This window comes from Poromitra crassiceps (genome assembly GCF_964638095.1).
Source record: "Poromitra crassiceps genome assembly, chromosome: 16".
Lineage (NCBI taxonomy): Eukaryota > Metazoa > Chordata > Actinopteri > Beryciformes > Melamphaidae > Poromitra > Poromitra crassiceps.
The window spans coordinates 6,974,625-6,989,914 of record NC_139645.1 but is presented as its reverse complement, the minus strand read 5'-3'; the positions used below and the strand labels follow the sequence as shown (position 1 = coordinate 6,989,914).

Sequence of the window (15,290 nt, the reverse complement as noted above, 5' to 3'; positions counted from 1 at the left end):
AGCGCATATCTTAAACGGAGCCTCAAATGGAGTGAGGGTGATATTCTCCTACATGCCAGAAAAGCCTATACATATAATAGAGCAATAATACATGCAATTTCCTGGTTGCTGAAGTGGTGCCTCCTCTGGACGTTAGGGGTGCCTGTTCGGAGGGAGGGTAACTCGTTGGAATAACGTGAACCTCCCACGTGCTATGTCCTACCGGGGAAAGCTTACCCCGTCAGGTGAAAAGAAGCGGCTGGCTACTGCCCATGTCTCGGAGGAAGCATGGAGCCAGTTTCGGCTCTCCCCAGATCGGCAGAGGGTGGAGCAGCAACCAGGATAAACAAATTAAAAATTTGCACTAATGGGGGATAGAAATTGGATAAAAAAATCTGGGAAAAATATTAAACCAAAAGAATAATAATAAGGCTAGTAGCCTAATAATGGTGATAGTAGTTTAAGCTTTTTGAAAATGTTAGCTAGTTGATAAATCTGAGCTGGTTGTCATCAATAAACCCACCAGGCGAAGGTTAGAATTGTAATTCACGCAATTCATCTATATTGCTTCCTCTCAAAGTTACTCTTCAAAAGTCTCAGGGCTTTCCAACATGATAAATTAATATTTTCTTTCACCTTTAGGACGATGGTGACAACCTTGTCTTCAAGAATGAGATCACATCTGCTGACCCAACTAAAATTATTTCCAGGCAACATGATGTTGAGATCGCCTTTTCATGCGTCTATCCCAAGCGTGCCAACCTGACGCTGGGATTCAGGCACAAAAACCCATACGCCTTTAGAGAGAAAGGCTTCGGTTCTTTCAGCTTTCAGTTTGAATTCTTTGAGAGCGAGAGGTTCAGGGAACAGAAGGAGGCCAGCACCTACCCAGTGGAGGTGTACATGAAACAGATGATCTTCATGCAGATTGATGCAACTACCGCCATCCCCAACACACAGCTGTTTGTGGAGTCCTGCAAGGCGACTCCCTACGACAACCCAAACTCTCGCATTACCTACACCATCATTGAAAATGGGTAGGTGTACGCAGTGATGAACCATCTAATTCCATGGGTTAAATGTATTACACCTCACTAGCACATGTCGTGCGCATATATTGTTCCCTTACATGGTGTCCAATGTAGTTATTATGAGGAATGTTGGCATTATTATTCCTAAACCATTATTACTGTATTATTACAGGTGTGTGATGGACGACACAGTGCAAGTTTACCCCGGCTCTAACTCTCAATTCAGATTTGGAATGGAGGCGTTTGAATTCCTTGGTGCACATGAGGAGGTAAAGTGAAACATAGCCCCACCATCTTGTTCATGTCTAAATGTTCTTTTGGTTTGAAAGTGCTGGTCCATCACAGCATGTCCCCAGATGTGCCCAGGTGATCTGTGGAGGGAGTGACTTTAGCTCGCTGTGTCCTATAGGTCTACATCACCTGCTCAGTCGTCATGTGTGAGATTGGGGTTCCTGGAACCAGGTGCACTCAGGGATGCATCAGGTCCAACTCAGAAAGCCAGCGCCGCAAAAGAGAAGCTATCGCCGAGACTGCCATGCACTCCATTTCCCAGGGACCTTTGCACCTGATTAGAACTTCTGACAGCCAAGGTAACACCATAGACACACACACACACACACACACACACACACACACACGCACACACACACACACACACACACACACACACACATATGAATTTATTTCCTAAGCCTTTGCCTTTCCTTCAATGTAAAATGTGGCTACTTTAAAGAATCTAAAATATAAGATCGTTTTGATTTTTTTAACACTTTTTTGGTCACTGCATAATTCCATTTATTTTATTTCATAGTTTTGATGGCTTTACTGTCATTCTAAAAATGTTTAAGATAGTACAAATAAAGATGTGGTGTATCCAAATGTTTGGCTGTTGTGCAGTGTATCAATCTCCACAAGTGGATTTGTCAAGCTGCCGTATAGTCAGTTTGCCCACTGCGTTGTGCTTATGAACATTCATCTGTCAGTGCGTATGTTTACCAGCAGGGGGGTAAATCTGCTTAACCCAGACATTGCCACATTATTGTGCGTGGAAAATCCCAAATGATAAATGTTTCCTTTCCAAAGTAACTGGACAATGTATATACACATATATATTAAAATGTTATTTTACAGATTCACCACACATTTGATAATTGTACATACTAACTGACCATGTCGTTTGTAAATATCCACATCAACTGATAAATACATATTATGCTATTCCAGTCTGCCCTCTTACTCACTTCTCTGTGTTTGTATTTATTTTTGTTTCTATTTCCCTTTTAGCTTCTGGCTCAAACCTGCATGTGGGCATGAACCTCATGTTCATCGTCGGCTGCCTCCTGGTGTGTGGAGCGGTGGTCTACCGGTCCAGGAGGTCCAAAGCTAAATACCAACCCCTGCCAACCTCTGACTCCAACTGAGGATTGGAGCCATTTTTCTTCACTCTGATATTCACGGTGATGGGAAGATCTGAAGATCTTGGGTTTGGGTAGTTTGAATCATTATTACAATATATCTTGGGTTTGGGTAGTTTGAATCATTATTACAATAGATCTTGGGTTTGGGTAGTTTGAATCATTATTACAATAGAAGATCTGAAGATCTTGGGTTTGGGTAGTTTGAATCATTATTACAATAGATCTTGGGTTTGGGTAGTTTGAATCATTATTACAATAGGGGCTCGATTCAGACTTTGTGAAGATGTGCATGTTTGAGCTGTTCATGTTCAGTGTGTGATCTGAGGACTGAGGCGTGTCTTCACCTGCACACAGACTTATTCAAAAACCTTGGTTGCTTTGTCCTTCCCATCAGGATAGTGCAATATACTACTGGCCATGGGCTTTTTTTGCATTAGCATTAGCATTAGCATGTCAGTTGTCTGTTAATTCAGGTTTGTTTAACAACTACTTGAAAATTCAATGAATCAAATTTAGACTTCTAGTGCAAAATACTAAGAGTTATCTCAAGGCGCTTTACAAGTAGAGCAAGTAGAAGACAAATTGTCAACTTGTCCATGCGGGTCATTCATTTATTGGATAAAAACATGATGCTTTATAAAATGTGAAATCATTTATTTCACTTTTTTTTGCCTATAAATAAACACTGATTTATTTACATAAAAAATACATCAAAAGATGAGTTTCTTGATGACAACTTTCTTCTCTACTCGCTGACATGACACGTTTGAGCAAACTCATGTTATGCCATTTCAGCATCACATATCAATCCAAACAACATTTTGTTCCTTGGCTGAACTCAATACCATGATAATCATAAGGATTTTTCTTTATATCAATATATCACAATATGGTTTATGTATACAAAATCATGTTAAATAATAAAAACAAAAACTGAAATATCAAAATAATATTCATCCCAGACATACCTCATACCACAAGTGAAATGTACATTTCAGCAGAAATGTGTGTCACGATATTAAAAAAAAATCTTCATATCTTCACAATATGATTCCACTGAAAAATCCTCAAAAGTCTGGACACACATGATTGAATGTACAGTACAGTATGTTTTTCATTATCTTAAAGCCATTCTGAACTAAACGCTTATGACATTTGTTTCTTGGACAAATCAAAATAGTGAAGTTGATCCTTAAGACTTTGCCTTTCCATCAAGGCAAAGAGTGGCTACTTTAAATAGGAAATATAAGATATTTTGGATTTGATTAAAGGAACACTCCGCCCATTTTCAACCAGCTTTGTATCATTAGAACATCAGTAGTATATCAGAAAACGGTAAACGGTTTTTAAGTCTGTCATTTAATTTGACAGTTATTGAGTGTTAAAGTGTGGACCAGTGACATCACTGGTCCACACTAACTCAAATTAATAACTCATTCACTCAAATCAACTCTCAATAACTGTCAAACTAGATGAATGATGAATAGTTTGACAGTTATTGAGAGTTGATTTGAGTTAATGAGTTATTAATTTGAGTTAGTGTGGACCAGTGATGTCACTGGTCCACACTTTAACACTCAATAACTGTCAAATTAAATGACAGACTTCAAAACCGTTTACAGTTTTCTGATATACTACTGATGTTCTAATGATACAAAGCTGGTTGAAAATGGGCGGAGTGTTCCTTTAACACTGCATAATGTGGGAAATAGTAAAAAGAAAAATGCATGTGTCCAAACATTTGGCTGGTAGTGTATGTAAGCAGTGGGAAAGAAAGGTCAGAATCTGAATCTCCTTATCAAAATGTGCAGCTGTGCAGCAGGACATGCCTCAACTCACGATGATGACGAAATCAGGTGTTTCATTGGGTATTGTTACTGTGTGGAATATAGACCTCAAAAACTATGAACAGAACATAGATTGGAGGAGAGTTTGGAGCAACATTTCTTTCACATCAAGTAATTATAACTATCAGTTGCTGAATTATAAGTTTATTCACAGATTTTATTTAACTCCAAGAAAACGGTGTCAACTCAAACTGACTCCAAGCCCCTTATGTTTATTTTGTTCACAAAATGAAATTGGAACATATGTACACATGTTTTGGGAATGCCCAGGCGTCCATATGTTCTGGACACAAGTGGCTAGAGCAATATCAGCTATAATGAATGTAACCATACCTTGTTTTCCAAATATTTTCATTTTGAATGATGATTCCTCTCTTACTTTATCATGTCATCAGAAAAAGACAATGTTCTGTGCAGTAACAGCAGCTAAAAAAATAGTAGCAATAAGATGGAAACACCTGCAAGATTTAAATGTACGAAAAAAGGGAAAAAGTCAAGATATGATTTAGGTTTATAGGAGGGCCATTGCTTTTCAGATAATTCAAAGCAAATAAACTAAAAAACTACTTGTTTGGTTGGGGTATAGTAACACTTCAATGTGATTATACTGTGTTTCTCTTTGATTTAAGGTCTTATGCATTTTAGGTGATATCCAGATATTGATGTGAGTGATCTTATTATCTTATGTGTTTGTCACCACATCTCTGAAATGTTTGCACTATGTTGATCACCTAATGTTGTATAATGATTCATATATATTATATTACCCCACAATCTTTGTGTTATTTGATCTGTAATGTATCCTCATGCGAACAAAAAGAAAAACCAATAAAAACTTGGTCACAAAAAAAAAAAAATGTGCAGCTGTGCAGGACATGCCTCGACTCACGATGACGGCGACATCCATCGCCTGCACACACTGCAGGGCACGAATCCCACATGCTACTCCAGTGTTTGATTCAGATATTTAAAAACTGAACTGAGAATCACTGCACGGATCTTAGAAATCTGAATCGGGCCAAACATGATTTAACACTGATTCTAAGTCTTTATTTCAAGCTTAAATTCAAATGTACGTTGTGTTGAACTTGACATAATCACCTAACTGAAATAGAAAACATGGTACAGTAAACATTTATTGGCATTATTCCCGTCTTGTCTGAGTCATTTACCGGGCATTTGTATGGCTCTTGGTTTTAGCGAGCCTCTCATTCCTTTAGGTTGAATTTGTGATAAATATAAATGTGTGTCAATGAATGAAGTGAAGAAACAACTGGGAACATGAAGATGACTTATTCAATTTTGTAAAATGACAACTAAACATTTTTTTATTAAGGCAAAACAGTGTATAAAGCTTGCAGAGTTACAAGGTCAAGGTCAAGGTTACTTTATGTGTACCCATAGATTTGGTTGCAGGGAGAGTTACACATTTTTAAAAGACACACAATAGAAAGTAGACAGACATAAAAGTGCTAAGTGCCATAATACTGATCATCATCACAAAAAATGCAAAAAGAATGATACAAATAAGTAAGAAAACATTGGGGCCCGAAGCAATGCAAAAGAGTGCCACTATGCAAAAGAGTGGCAGGAGAATGAGCAGCCAGGAAGTTACCCCCACCATCTCTCCTAGCCTCAATACAGACAAGCATCATGGCAGAAATTCCGAAAACAGCCACAACCAACAAGAAGAAACAATACACTTTACAAGTTGTTCCTCTGAATATCATCACACCATGTTGCACGAGGGTGCCATCTTTTTAAGGCTAGGCCGTTAGCTACCTGCAAACCTGTTTTCTTTTGGCTGAAAGTTGGTTAAATCATCATCATGGAGAAGGGAAAAGAGAAGGAAAGGGAACCCTGTGGGCATTGAGGATGTGTCCCCATTCCCATGTCCAATATACAGTATATGTGGATATATATAGATTTTGAGAGGGACTACAGTAAATAAAAGTTTTGCGCCATCATGTGGTGACTCGGCACAGAAACATTTGTGTTCAGTTATTACAGGGAGTCTTATTGCACCATAATCAAAACCTACATTCACCAAGCACTTTATAGGGAACATCTTAATACTGGGTAGGTACTCTGGAATCAGACATTTAAATGCTAAATAGATTGTATGGCTCAGAATGTCCCTTATTACTATTTTTACTTTATACTTCTTTTTTTTTTTTTTACTGTGCATTGTTCCTTTTATGGTGTAACTTCACTTCAATCAGGAGAGGCCAGTTGGTAGGATTAGACAAACTTTATTTAGCAATCGGCGTGCATGGCAAATGCTTTGGCGCTTGACTCCATTGGCCAGTGGCGCTGCTCTTGAGGCAGAGGAGGGCGCCTGCATGGGCTAGGGAGATCCCCCCCCCGTGGGGGATCAGGAGTCAAGACTCGTTGGTGGTGGACTGGGGAGGTGGGTGGGGCAAAACAACGCTTCGGGGCCGGCTTCAAGGGAGATGGACTGCCGTGGGCTGCTGCTGCTATGGTCGGCCAGAGAGAGAGAGGTGACGTAGGACCCTTGCTATATATATGAGGATTAACTGACGTCATGTTTGACGTCATAGCAGACGTCATACTAGGATTTTTTGACCACGTTGAGATCGGATTACGCGTGAGTGGCCTTCTGCTTGAACTATGGTCTGGAGACCTCACTTCAATCAGGAGAGGCCAGTTGGTAGGATTAGACAAACTTTATTTAGCAATCGGCGTGCATGGCAAATGCTTTGGCGCTTGACTCCATTGGCCAGTGGCGCTGCTCTTGAGGCAGAGGAGGGCGCCTGCATGGGCTAGGAGATCCCCCAAAAGGAAGATCTGATTACCGGAGGTTAATTGAGATCTGCAGGCGCCAGTAGTTGATTGCACTATTCCGGCCTTCGACCTTTTTAGCGGCTTACAGCTATTTGCGGCTGGCGCTCCCAACTCGGTCGGGCCTTCGATCTTGCTTTTCCTGCCTTCGACCTTTTTAGCGACTTACAGCTATTTGCGGCTGGCGCTCCCAACTCGGTCGGGCACCTCGTGATAGCGCTTCCCAGCTTAGCCTACCTGGCCGCCTTGGCGCTTCACGATTGTACTTTTCCTGCCTTCGACCTTTTTAGCGACTTACAGCTATTTGCGGCTGGCGCTCCCAACTCGGTCGGGCACGTGATAGCGCTTCCCAGCTTAGCCTACCTGGCCGCCTTGGCGCTTCACGATTGTACTTTTCCTGCCTTCGACCTTTTTAGCGACTTACAGCTATTTGCGGCTGGCGCTCCCAACTCGGTCGGGCACCTCGCGATAGCGCTTCCCAGCTTAGCCTACCTGGCCGCCTTGGCGCTTCGCGATTGTACTTTTCCGGCCTTCGACCTTTTAGCGGCTAACGGCTATTTGCGGCCGGCGCTCCTAACTCGGTCGGGCCTTCGATCTTGGTACATTAGAGTTTAGCTTGGCGCTTCCCGGCTTGGCCTACTTGGCTGCCTTGGCGCGACTACCCTGACTTTTTTGCTCTCTCTTTCTCTTTCTCCCCCCCAAAAATGAGCCGGGGAGTTTACTGCGCCTTGCTGGCGCCGTGCTTTCGGGGAGCCACCACCAACGAGACATTTTCTTCATCGGCACGGAAGTCCGGGACATTGTTTGTTGCCATGCTCACCGATTTAAGGGAGGAGGGTTCTTTGGGCCGCCAGTATGGCCGCCTGCTCCGGGCGGATGTAGCTGGAGAATGCCGATGACGACCAGCGGCCCATTTGCTGGAGGGAGGCGGAGGACACTCCTTGCTCGGCGGCCGAGGTGGCCGCTCTGATCCTGAAGGAGTGGCTGGAGTATTTCTTTGTCGAGAGGTTGCGTTGCTGGAGCGTTTGCCTGAGGTGCAGGGTGAACCAGGATCTTGTCATGTGGTGACAAGGTGCGATGAGGAACAGGGGGGCCGAGGGGCCGGTCCGAGGCCTGAGCCTGACGTAGTGAGCCATGGACGAGAAGGGGCAGAAGGGGGAATTGTTCCGGGCGATGACGATGTGCCGATGAGGGCCAGCGGCCCGTTTGCTGGAGGGAGGCGGAGGGCACTCCTTGCTCGGCGGCCGAGGTGGTCGCTCCGATCCTGAAGGAGTGGCTGGAGTAGTCCTTCGTCGGGGGTTGCATTGCTGGAGCGTCTGCTTGAGGTGCAGGGTGAACCGGGATCTTGTCGTGTGGTGACAGGGTGCGATGAGGAGCAGGGGAGCCGAGGGGCCGGTCCGAGGCCTGAGCTTGACGTAGTGAGCCATGAACGAGAAAGGGCAGAAGGGGGCTAGTGCCTTCCTGTATGCTATTGTGTGCTGGGGCAGCGGGGCTCTCTGGCTGCGGTGTCAGAGAAGAGAACGTTGTCCAGGCTACGCTCCATCGTGAACAATGACTCGCGCCCACTCCACGGCGTGCTAGTCGAACGCAGGAGTACGTTCAGTGAGAGACTGATTCCACCTAGATGCAGTACGGAGAGGCACAGGAAATCATTCCTGCCTGTGGCCATTAGTCTATTTAATGCCTTCCTTAAAGAGCACCTCGGAGACGCTCAGTCTCCCTGAGACTGAGCCAGCCGATAGGTTAACTGTGCCTGGCTGAGCCACGTGTGGCGTATAGGGCAAGCCGACTTAATATAGTCCCGGGTGCAATAATGATAATTGACACGGAATGTATACTTACCTGACGTGTTTTGTATTTTGCATTTGCGTTGCATTTACTACTGTTTATTTTATTTTAAGCTATGTGTGTACTGTGAGCGAGCTACTGTAACCTGTCCCGATTTCCCCTCGGGGATCATTAAGTCATTCTGATTCTGCTTCTGAAGAAATGCCAGAGGCATTTTACTTTGAAATTCGTTAAGAACAGGAGGTGGTGTATTAAGACCGGGTAGCTTAACACGGAAAGACGTCAGCATTCCCTGGGCCGTCTGGCTTCGGTCCGAAGTTATGCAGTAACACTCATTCTAGCTGATGCTCAGACAAGCTCCGTGGGCCAGGGGTGTTAGAATGGCCCCTTGCGTGGTTATTATTATTATTGTTGTAATTATTATTATTATAATTATTATTATTATTGTGACTCCCGCTGGCCATTTGCCAGAAGCGATTTCCGCTTAGGCGTCGGAGATAGGCAGGCTGAGATGCCCGCTGGGTAGAATAGTCAGATCGCAGGCCAAGCGCACGAGGTAATCAATGACTCCACGCATGTCCTTCATGTCTGTTTTGACTTAATGCCATCAGGAAAGCGCTTTAGACAGCCTGCCTGCGAAACAAGCAGAAGGAAGTTTGGTTTGGTTCCAGAGGCCATTCGACTGGTGAACAGCCACAGTACGAGAAGTGGTCAGTTTATCTAGACTAGGTCTGTACCTTGACCTTTTGATTTGAACCCTTGAACAAGTCTAATATGCACTTGGATTGTATTGACTGAAATTAATTTGTATTGATGTGACACCTATATTCCTTTGTGGTGTTGGATACACTGTAATCAGGGATCTTGCTTTATCAGTGTCATTTATTGTATTTATTGTCTTGTTTTTTGTATTGTTTTTTGGATGTGTACAGAGTACAGCTTGTTTGCAGTATTCATGCCTTAAATTGGCCTTTGCGGGACTAATAAAGTTTTTTTTTTTTTTTTTTTTTTTTTTTTAATAAATTGAATTGATTTTACTGGACTGGTAGATTGCCTGTTTAAATGCTGAAGTACTGATACTTTCCTCATGGGTCCTTTCGCGTCCACGGGTGACTGGTCCTCCGGGGTATGCTCGGTGTGCTGTGGTCGTCAACCCCGTCCTTGGTAGAGCAGGTAGCTCTTGAGAGAGGCGGGCAGGGGCAGTCCGTGGATTCCGCTCGGGCGGTCCCTTCCTAGAGCCGCCCGCACGGAGCGCCTGCACAGGTCCATCAGAGGGAGGGGATCCGGATCGAGTCCGTTTATGTACCGGATTCGTATTTCGCAGTGTCACTATGAAACCTAACGTCCCCTCGTCCATGTCCAAGACGACTAACAGAGCGAGTCTGGTATTATGAAGGTGTCGTCGGGCTCCAGGAAGGGGGGTGATAGTGGAGTTGTTGTTTTTTAAGATTGTTGTTCAGATAAACCCCCTCAGATCGGCTAAAGTTAAGAAATTATCATTGTCATCATCACAGGAGCTTCCTAATTTAATTTATCAGTCACCATCAGTCACATGGGGTTGATTGAGAATGAGAAGGCAAGAGTATATAGTGCCTTTTTGAAAACGGCGCTGCGGCCATTTTGGCCTGAAATACGGCTCCTTGCTGGGGCAGAAGCTTAGTCTCCAAAATGGCGGATTGGCTGTGTGCTGTCGCATCTTTACGATAAAAGGTCTCTGGTTACCGTGAACCTCCGTTTCGCAAACACCACAACAAGGAGGGAGACAGCTACTTTTCACACTCTGTTTTGGATTAAGAGGATGTCCTGAAGTGTGACGGTGGATTAAAGACTTGATGAAAAACGTCATGTGATCTGGTGGATTATAGTCTTCGTGACAGAAAGAACAGGATGGAACATGGATGCGAGTTTTACTGCCGAGTGCGACTTTCTGCTTGACTGCATGTAACGTTAAACTTTTATCGTCCATGAATTCCTGGGAGTGCTTATTCTTTTCGTGAATGGATTATTTTACGTCGCTGGATTTGGAAGGGAAGCAAATTGCACTACATTTCAGCTGTTGCCGCCAGAATGAACCGTTCGCCCCATGGACCTTTCGGTCTGCCCAGAGTGCCCGAGATGCCACGGCGCTCCGGCTTCAGCGCTTCTCCAAGCCGGTTCCCGTCAATCACCGTGAATCTGCCCGGCGGCCTGGGGGTCAGTGCGACCAGGAAGTACGTGGCGTCTCGCGGCGGCCCCGCGGCCTCCATTTCCCCAGCGGCTCCCGGCTCTGGGGGCGGCTGCCTCTACTGGTCTTCGCCCGCGGCTTCTCGCACGTCCGCGCCGATCGGCCTCTCCCTCCGGCACGCTCGCACGCGTTCTTGGGCGTCCGCGGCGCGGCGCTTCGTCTTCTGCTCTCCTACCGGGGCCGTCGCAGTGGCGCGCGGGGGGCTATGTTGGCAGCCTGTGGTCCGGTCGCTTCGCCAACGTCTTCGTCAGGCACCTCGGAAGGCAAGTACGCTCCGTGGCCGGTCCGGGACAGGGGACCGATGACTGAACTCGACATGCCAGGAATGGGAATATCCACGGGTAGAGAAGGCTTGTGGGTGCTGATTCGGTCTGCGGATCTGGTGCAAAACAACGCTTCGGGGCCGGCTTCAAGGGAGATGGACTGCCGTGGGCTGCTGCTGCTATGGTCGGCCAGAGAGAGAGAGGTGACGTAGGACCCTTGCTATATATATGAGGATTAACTGACGTCATGTTTGACGTCATAGCAGACGTCATACTAGGATTTTTTGACCACGTTGAGATCGGATTACGCGTGAGTGGCCTTCTGCTTGAACTATGGTCTGGAGACCTCACATTTGAACTCACTTGTTTGTTTGTATGATGTGTCTGTGTTTTGTATACAAGCTGCTCTAAATTCAATTCCCCCTTGTGGGATTAATAAAGTTGTTTGAAACTTGAAACTCTCAGCGTTCAGCTCCGTGTCTGGCTACCAAATAGTGATATCGATATCGATGTGTTGCATTCTGAGATTATTTTCTGCTCACAGCAGTTGTAAAGATGCAGTGATTCCCAACCAGGGGTACGTGTACCCCTAGGGGTACTTGAGCAGCTTCCAGGGGGTACTTGGAAAGATTGGGGATTACAATTTATTTATTTCCAAAATGATAAAAACAATATTCCAAGTCATTTCATAGGCCCATCTTAGTAAAACTGTTAACGTTTATTCATTTTAAGGCCATTTTTTATATCCATGCACATTACTGTGAAGAAACTGAAAGTATTCTACTGGTGAAATGAAGGCGGAGTTGGTTTCGCCCAGCCTTTGTTGAGTTAATGAGGTGGATTATCCCGCCACTCATTGTTATAGGAAACTCGAACAACGCAATTGTTATTTCTTGGCACTGGCATGAGCCAACTGTGGTCACTTCCTTGTAGAATGATATATTGAAGCATTAAGCACCTATTATGTTTCAGTGGAATTTTACATTCTATCATTAATACTAGAAATTTTGCACGGTCATTTCTCTAGGGTGGAGACTCTGGAGACGATATGCCATGGGGGCACTTTTTGGGGGGTTGTGTAGACTCATGCAACATCATCATCATCATCATCAGTGGGTCTGACATCACTCGAAGATTGTGGGGTAGGACATGACATAATCACTGGCAGAACTTGTGGGAGTATAAGTATAAGAGGATGGATGAATCTAGAAGGAGGCGGTAATGCAACATAGAGGATGCCAACTGCCATAAAACTCCACAACAGAAGAAGAAGAAGAAGAAGAAGAAGTAGAAGAAGAAGTAACAGTGACATCATCGGTGGCATCATCAGGTGGAAGCAGGGAAGGATTTATAACAAACATTGATGGCATCATAATGTCTAACATCATTGATGATGTCAGCATTCTGGATGTTGATTGTGTTAGATCACTGATGACATCACATTGTCTACACTGATGATGTCACAATGTCTATGACATCGCTGATTATGTCATAGGATTGTGGATGTCGATTGTGTTTGTGTGTGTCAGAAGCCGCCCTATTATGTAGTATTATTATGTAATAAGAAGTCGGTTGGGGAGTTGGGAGCAGGCAACAAAAACAATATAAATGTTGAACATGTTCAACATTTATTTCAACATGTTGAAATGACAGTAAAGTGACACAGGCATAAGCTGGATGGACACAGCAAACAGGGTGACAAATAACAAATAATTATTATTATAATCAAATTATCACAATGTATCTCCTGGAGATGGGAAGGACCAATATCCACTCTCGCGGTTGAGAGGAACCATCATATAAAATACTGTAGTTTTGACTTTAGGGCTTTTGTTTGCATACAAACAAAATGATTGCACGATATTAAACAGTGTTTTGTTAACTGTGCAGACTGCCTGCCTGCCCCTGATGGCCTTTAATTTACCTGAAGGACTTGAAGGACATTAAGTATCTCTTATACGTTCAAAACAACAAGAACGGTTGAAGTTGTGGTTGTTCAGTATTACTCCACTTTGCATTTTTAACTGTTTGCTTTTCAGTATTGTTTTGATACTGGTATGCATTCAAAACTAGAATCCACCAAATTGTCTTTATTGTTTTGGAGTCAGTGTCCAATTACAGTACTTGTGCACAATCTGTTCATATAGCCTACACTACATACCGGAACTGGAACATTTACTCGCATACACGTACATGTACGCACACGGTTGAGGCACAGAGGGGTGAGGGGGTTGGGGTTATGCACTGGTAGCCATTTGGTTGGGTTTAGGGTTTGGATGTGGGTCAAGGTTAGAAGGCTAGATGCTGGACGAAAGGGATGGCCTACCTGCAGCAACGAATAGCTTGGACATGATGGATGCGCTGAAGCAAGGCTGGAGGCTGGAATGTGAATCCTTCCAGGGAGGGAGGTGAGGCTGGAAGGCTAGCCTCACAAGGGTAGCGTGCTCTCCTGCAGTGTCGCAACAAATGCATTTTGACATATACCTGTCAACACTGTCACACCAGTCACACCTGTCACAAACACCACAGTCAATTCTGAAGATTTTAATCCATGTCATGCCATAGAATTAGTTCCCATGCCATTTCATGCCATATATCTAATCAACATGCCATTTGTGAACAAAGCTCGCTTGTTCAATTCTACCCACTGGTCTCTCATGATTGAAACAGTGACATACCTCTACAATCTACAATCTATAGTGACTTCCCTCTCCTGTGGACATACAGTGACATGTCTCTAGAATTAATTTCCTTGTAGTAGGGTTTATAAGAGGCATACACTATCTATTAAGGGGACAGAGAGAGGGTGGCAGCATTTAAAGAACCATGGCTTCTGTCACTCTGCTGCTGCTGCTGCTGGTTCTGGTCTCCAGCGTGTCTGCATGGAGACATTAATGACTTAATGACTTAATGACTTAATGACTCGCCTGTCTAAATAAAGGTTAAATAAATAAAATTAATTTCCTTGTAGTAGGGTTTATAAGTTTATAAGAGGCATGCACTATCTATTAAGGGGACAGAGAGAGGGTGGCAGCATTGAAAGAACCATGGCTTCTGTCACTCTGCTGCTGCTGCTGGTTCTGGTCTCCAGCGTGTCTGCATGGTACCTTGGCGGGTCAGTGACCTTCACCCCCAAACACCTGAATGCAGATGGGACATATGAGGTAGGTTCAAGTTCAACTTTAAACAATGGCAGGTAATGTTGTTTTAATGAGAGAGAGGGAAGATGCTGGAACGCAGTGTTTTGTGGATTATAGTTACAGTCCATTTACTTCTGTCTAGGGGTGGCCAAACTTTTTTGGTTGTGGGCCGCATACAGAAAAATATAAGGCCAAACAATATTAAGCAGTTTCATTTTTCCGTTTAAGTTTTTTTTTTCGTTTTTCAGGTTTTTTTTCGTTTCCGTTTTTCCGTTTTCGTTTTCTCGTTTTCCGTTTTAGGGGACGGTAGCACCACCCTGGTTTTGGCTTAGGGGCTTTGGCTTGGGGCTTGAAAACCCTTGGGGTCAAAGACCTGAACCCCTTTAGGGGGTCTTTGACCCTTGACTGCCCTGGAGACTCTACCCCTAACCAAACCCGCCCAATGCCTGCTGCGTTCCATAAAACGCGAGTGCTGCTGCACGGAGCGTGTGTGTTCCATAAAACGCCGGAGGCTCCATGGAGTGTTACAGAGGTCGCCAAAGGCGCTTCACAAAGCGGTTCTGTGAGACGAGTTTGGAGTGAGAATGTGTTGATAAACCATACATGTATGAATGACATGGGAAACAACTACAGTACTGTAAATAGAGGTAAATATTTATTCTGTTTTGTGTGTGTGTGTGTGTGTGTGTGTGTGTGTGTGTCTGTGTGTGTGTGTGTGTGTGTGTGTGTGTGTGTGTGTGTGCGTGCGTGCGTGTGTGTGTGTGTGTGTGTGTGTGTGTGTGTGTGTGTGTGCGTGTG

General features: G+C 44.3%; 1 protein-coding gene across 3 annotated transcripts in view; it reads left to right on the top strand.

The window, feature by feature from the left end:
- Positions 1-5,422, top strand: part of LOC310791286 (uncharacterized protein) — a 30,395-nt gene extending 24,973 nt beyond the window's left edge. For all 3 annotated transcript variants that reach the window (XM_083652973.1, XM_083652972.1, XM_083652971.1), the window contains 4 exons: positions 622-1,016; positions 1,183-1,279; positions 1,420-1,600; positions 2,295-5,422. In XM_083652973.1, the coding sequence (XP_083509099.1) occupies positions 622-1,016; positions 1,183-1,279; positions 1,420-1,600; positions 2,295-2,431 (810 nt within the window). In that variant the 3' untranslated portion in view covers positions 2,432-5,422. The remainder of the gene's footprint in view (positions 1-621; positions 1,017-1,182; positions 1,280-1,419; positions 1,601-2,294) is intronic.
- The last annotated feature ends 9,868 nt before the right edge of the window (positions 5,423-15,290 follow it).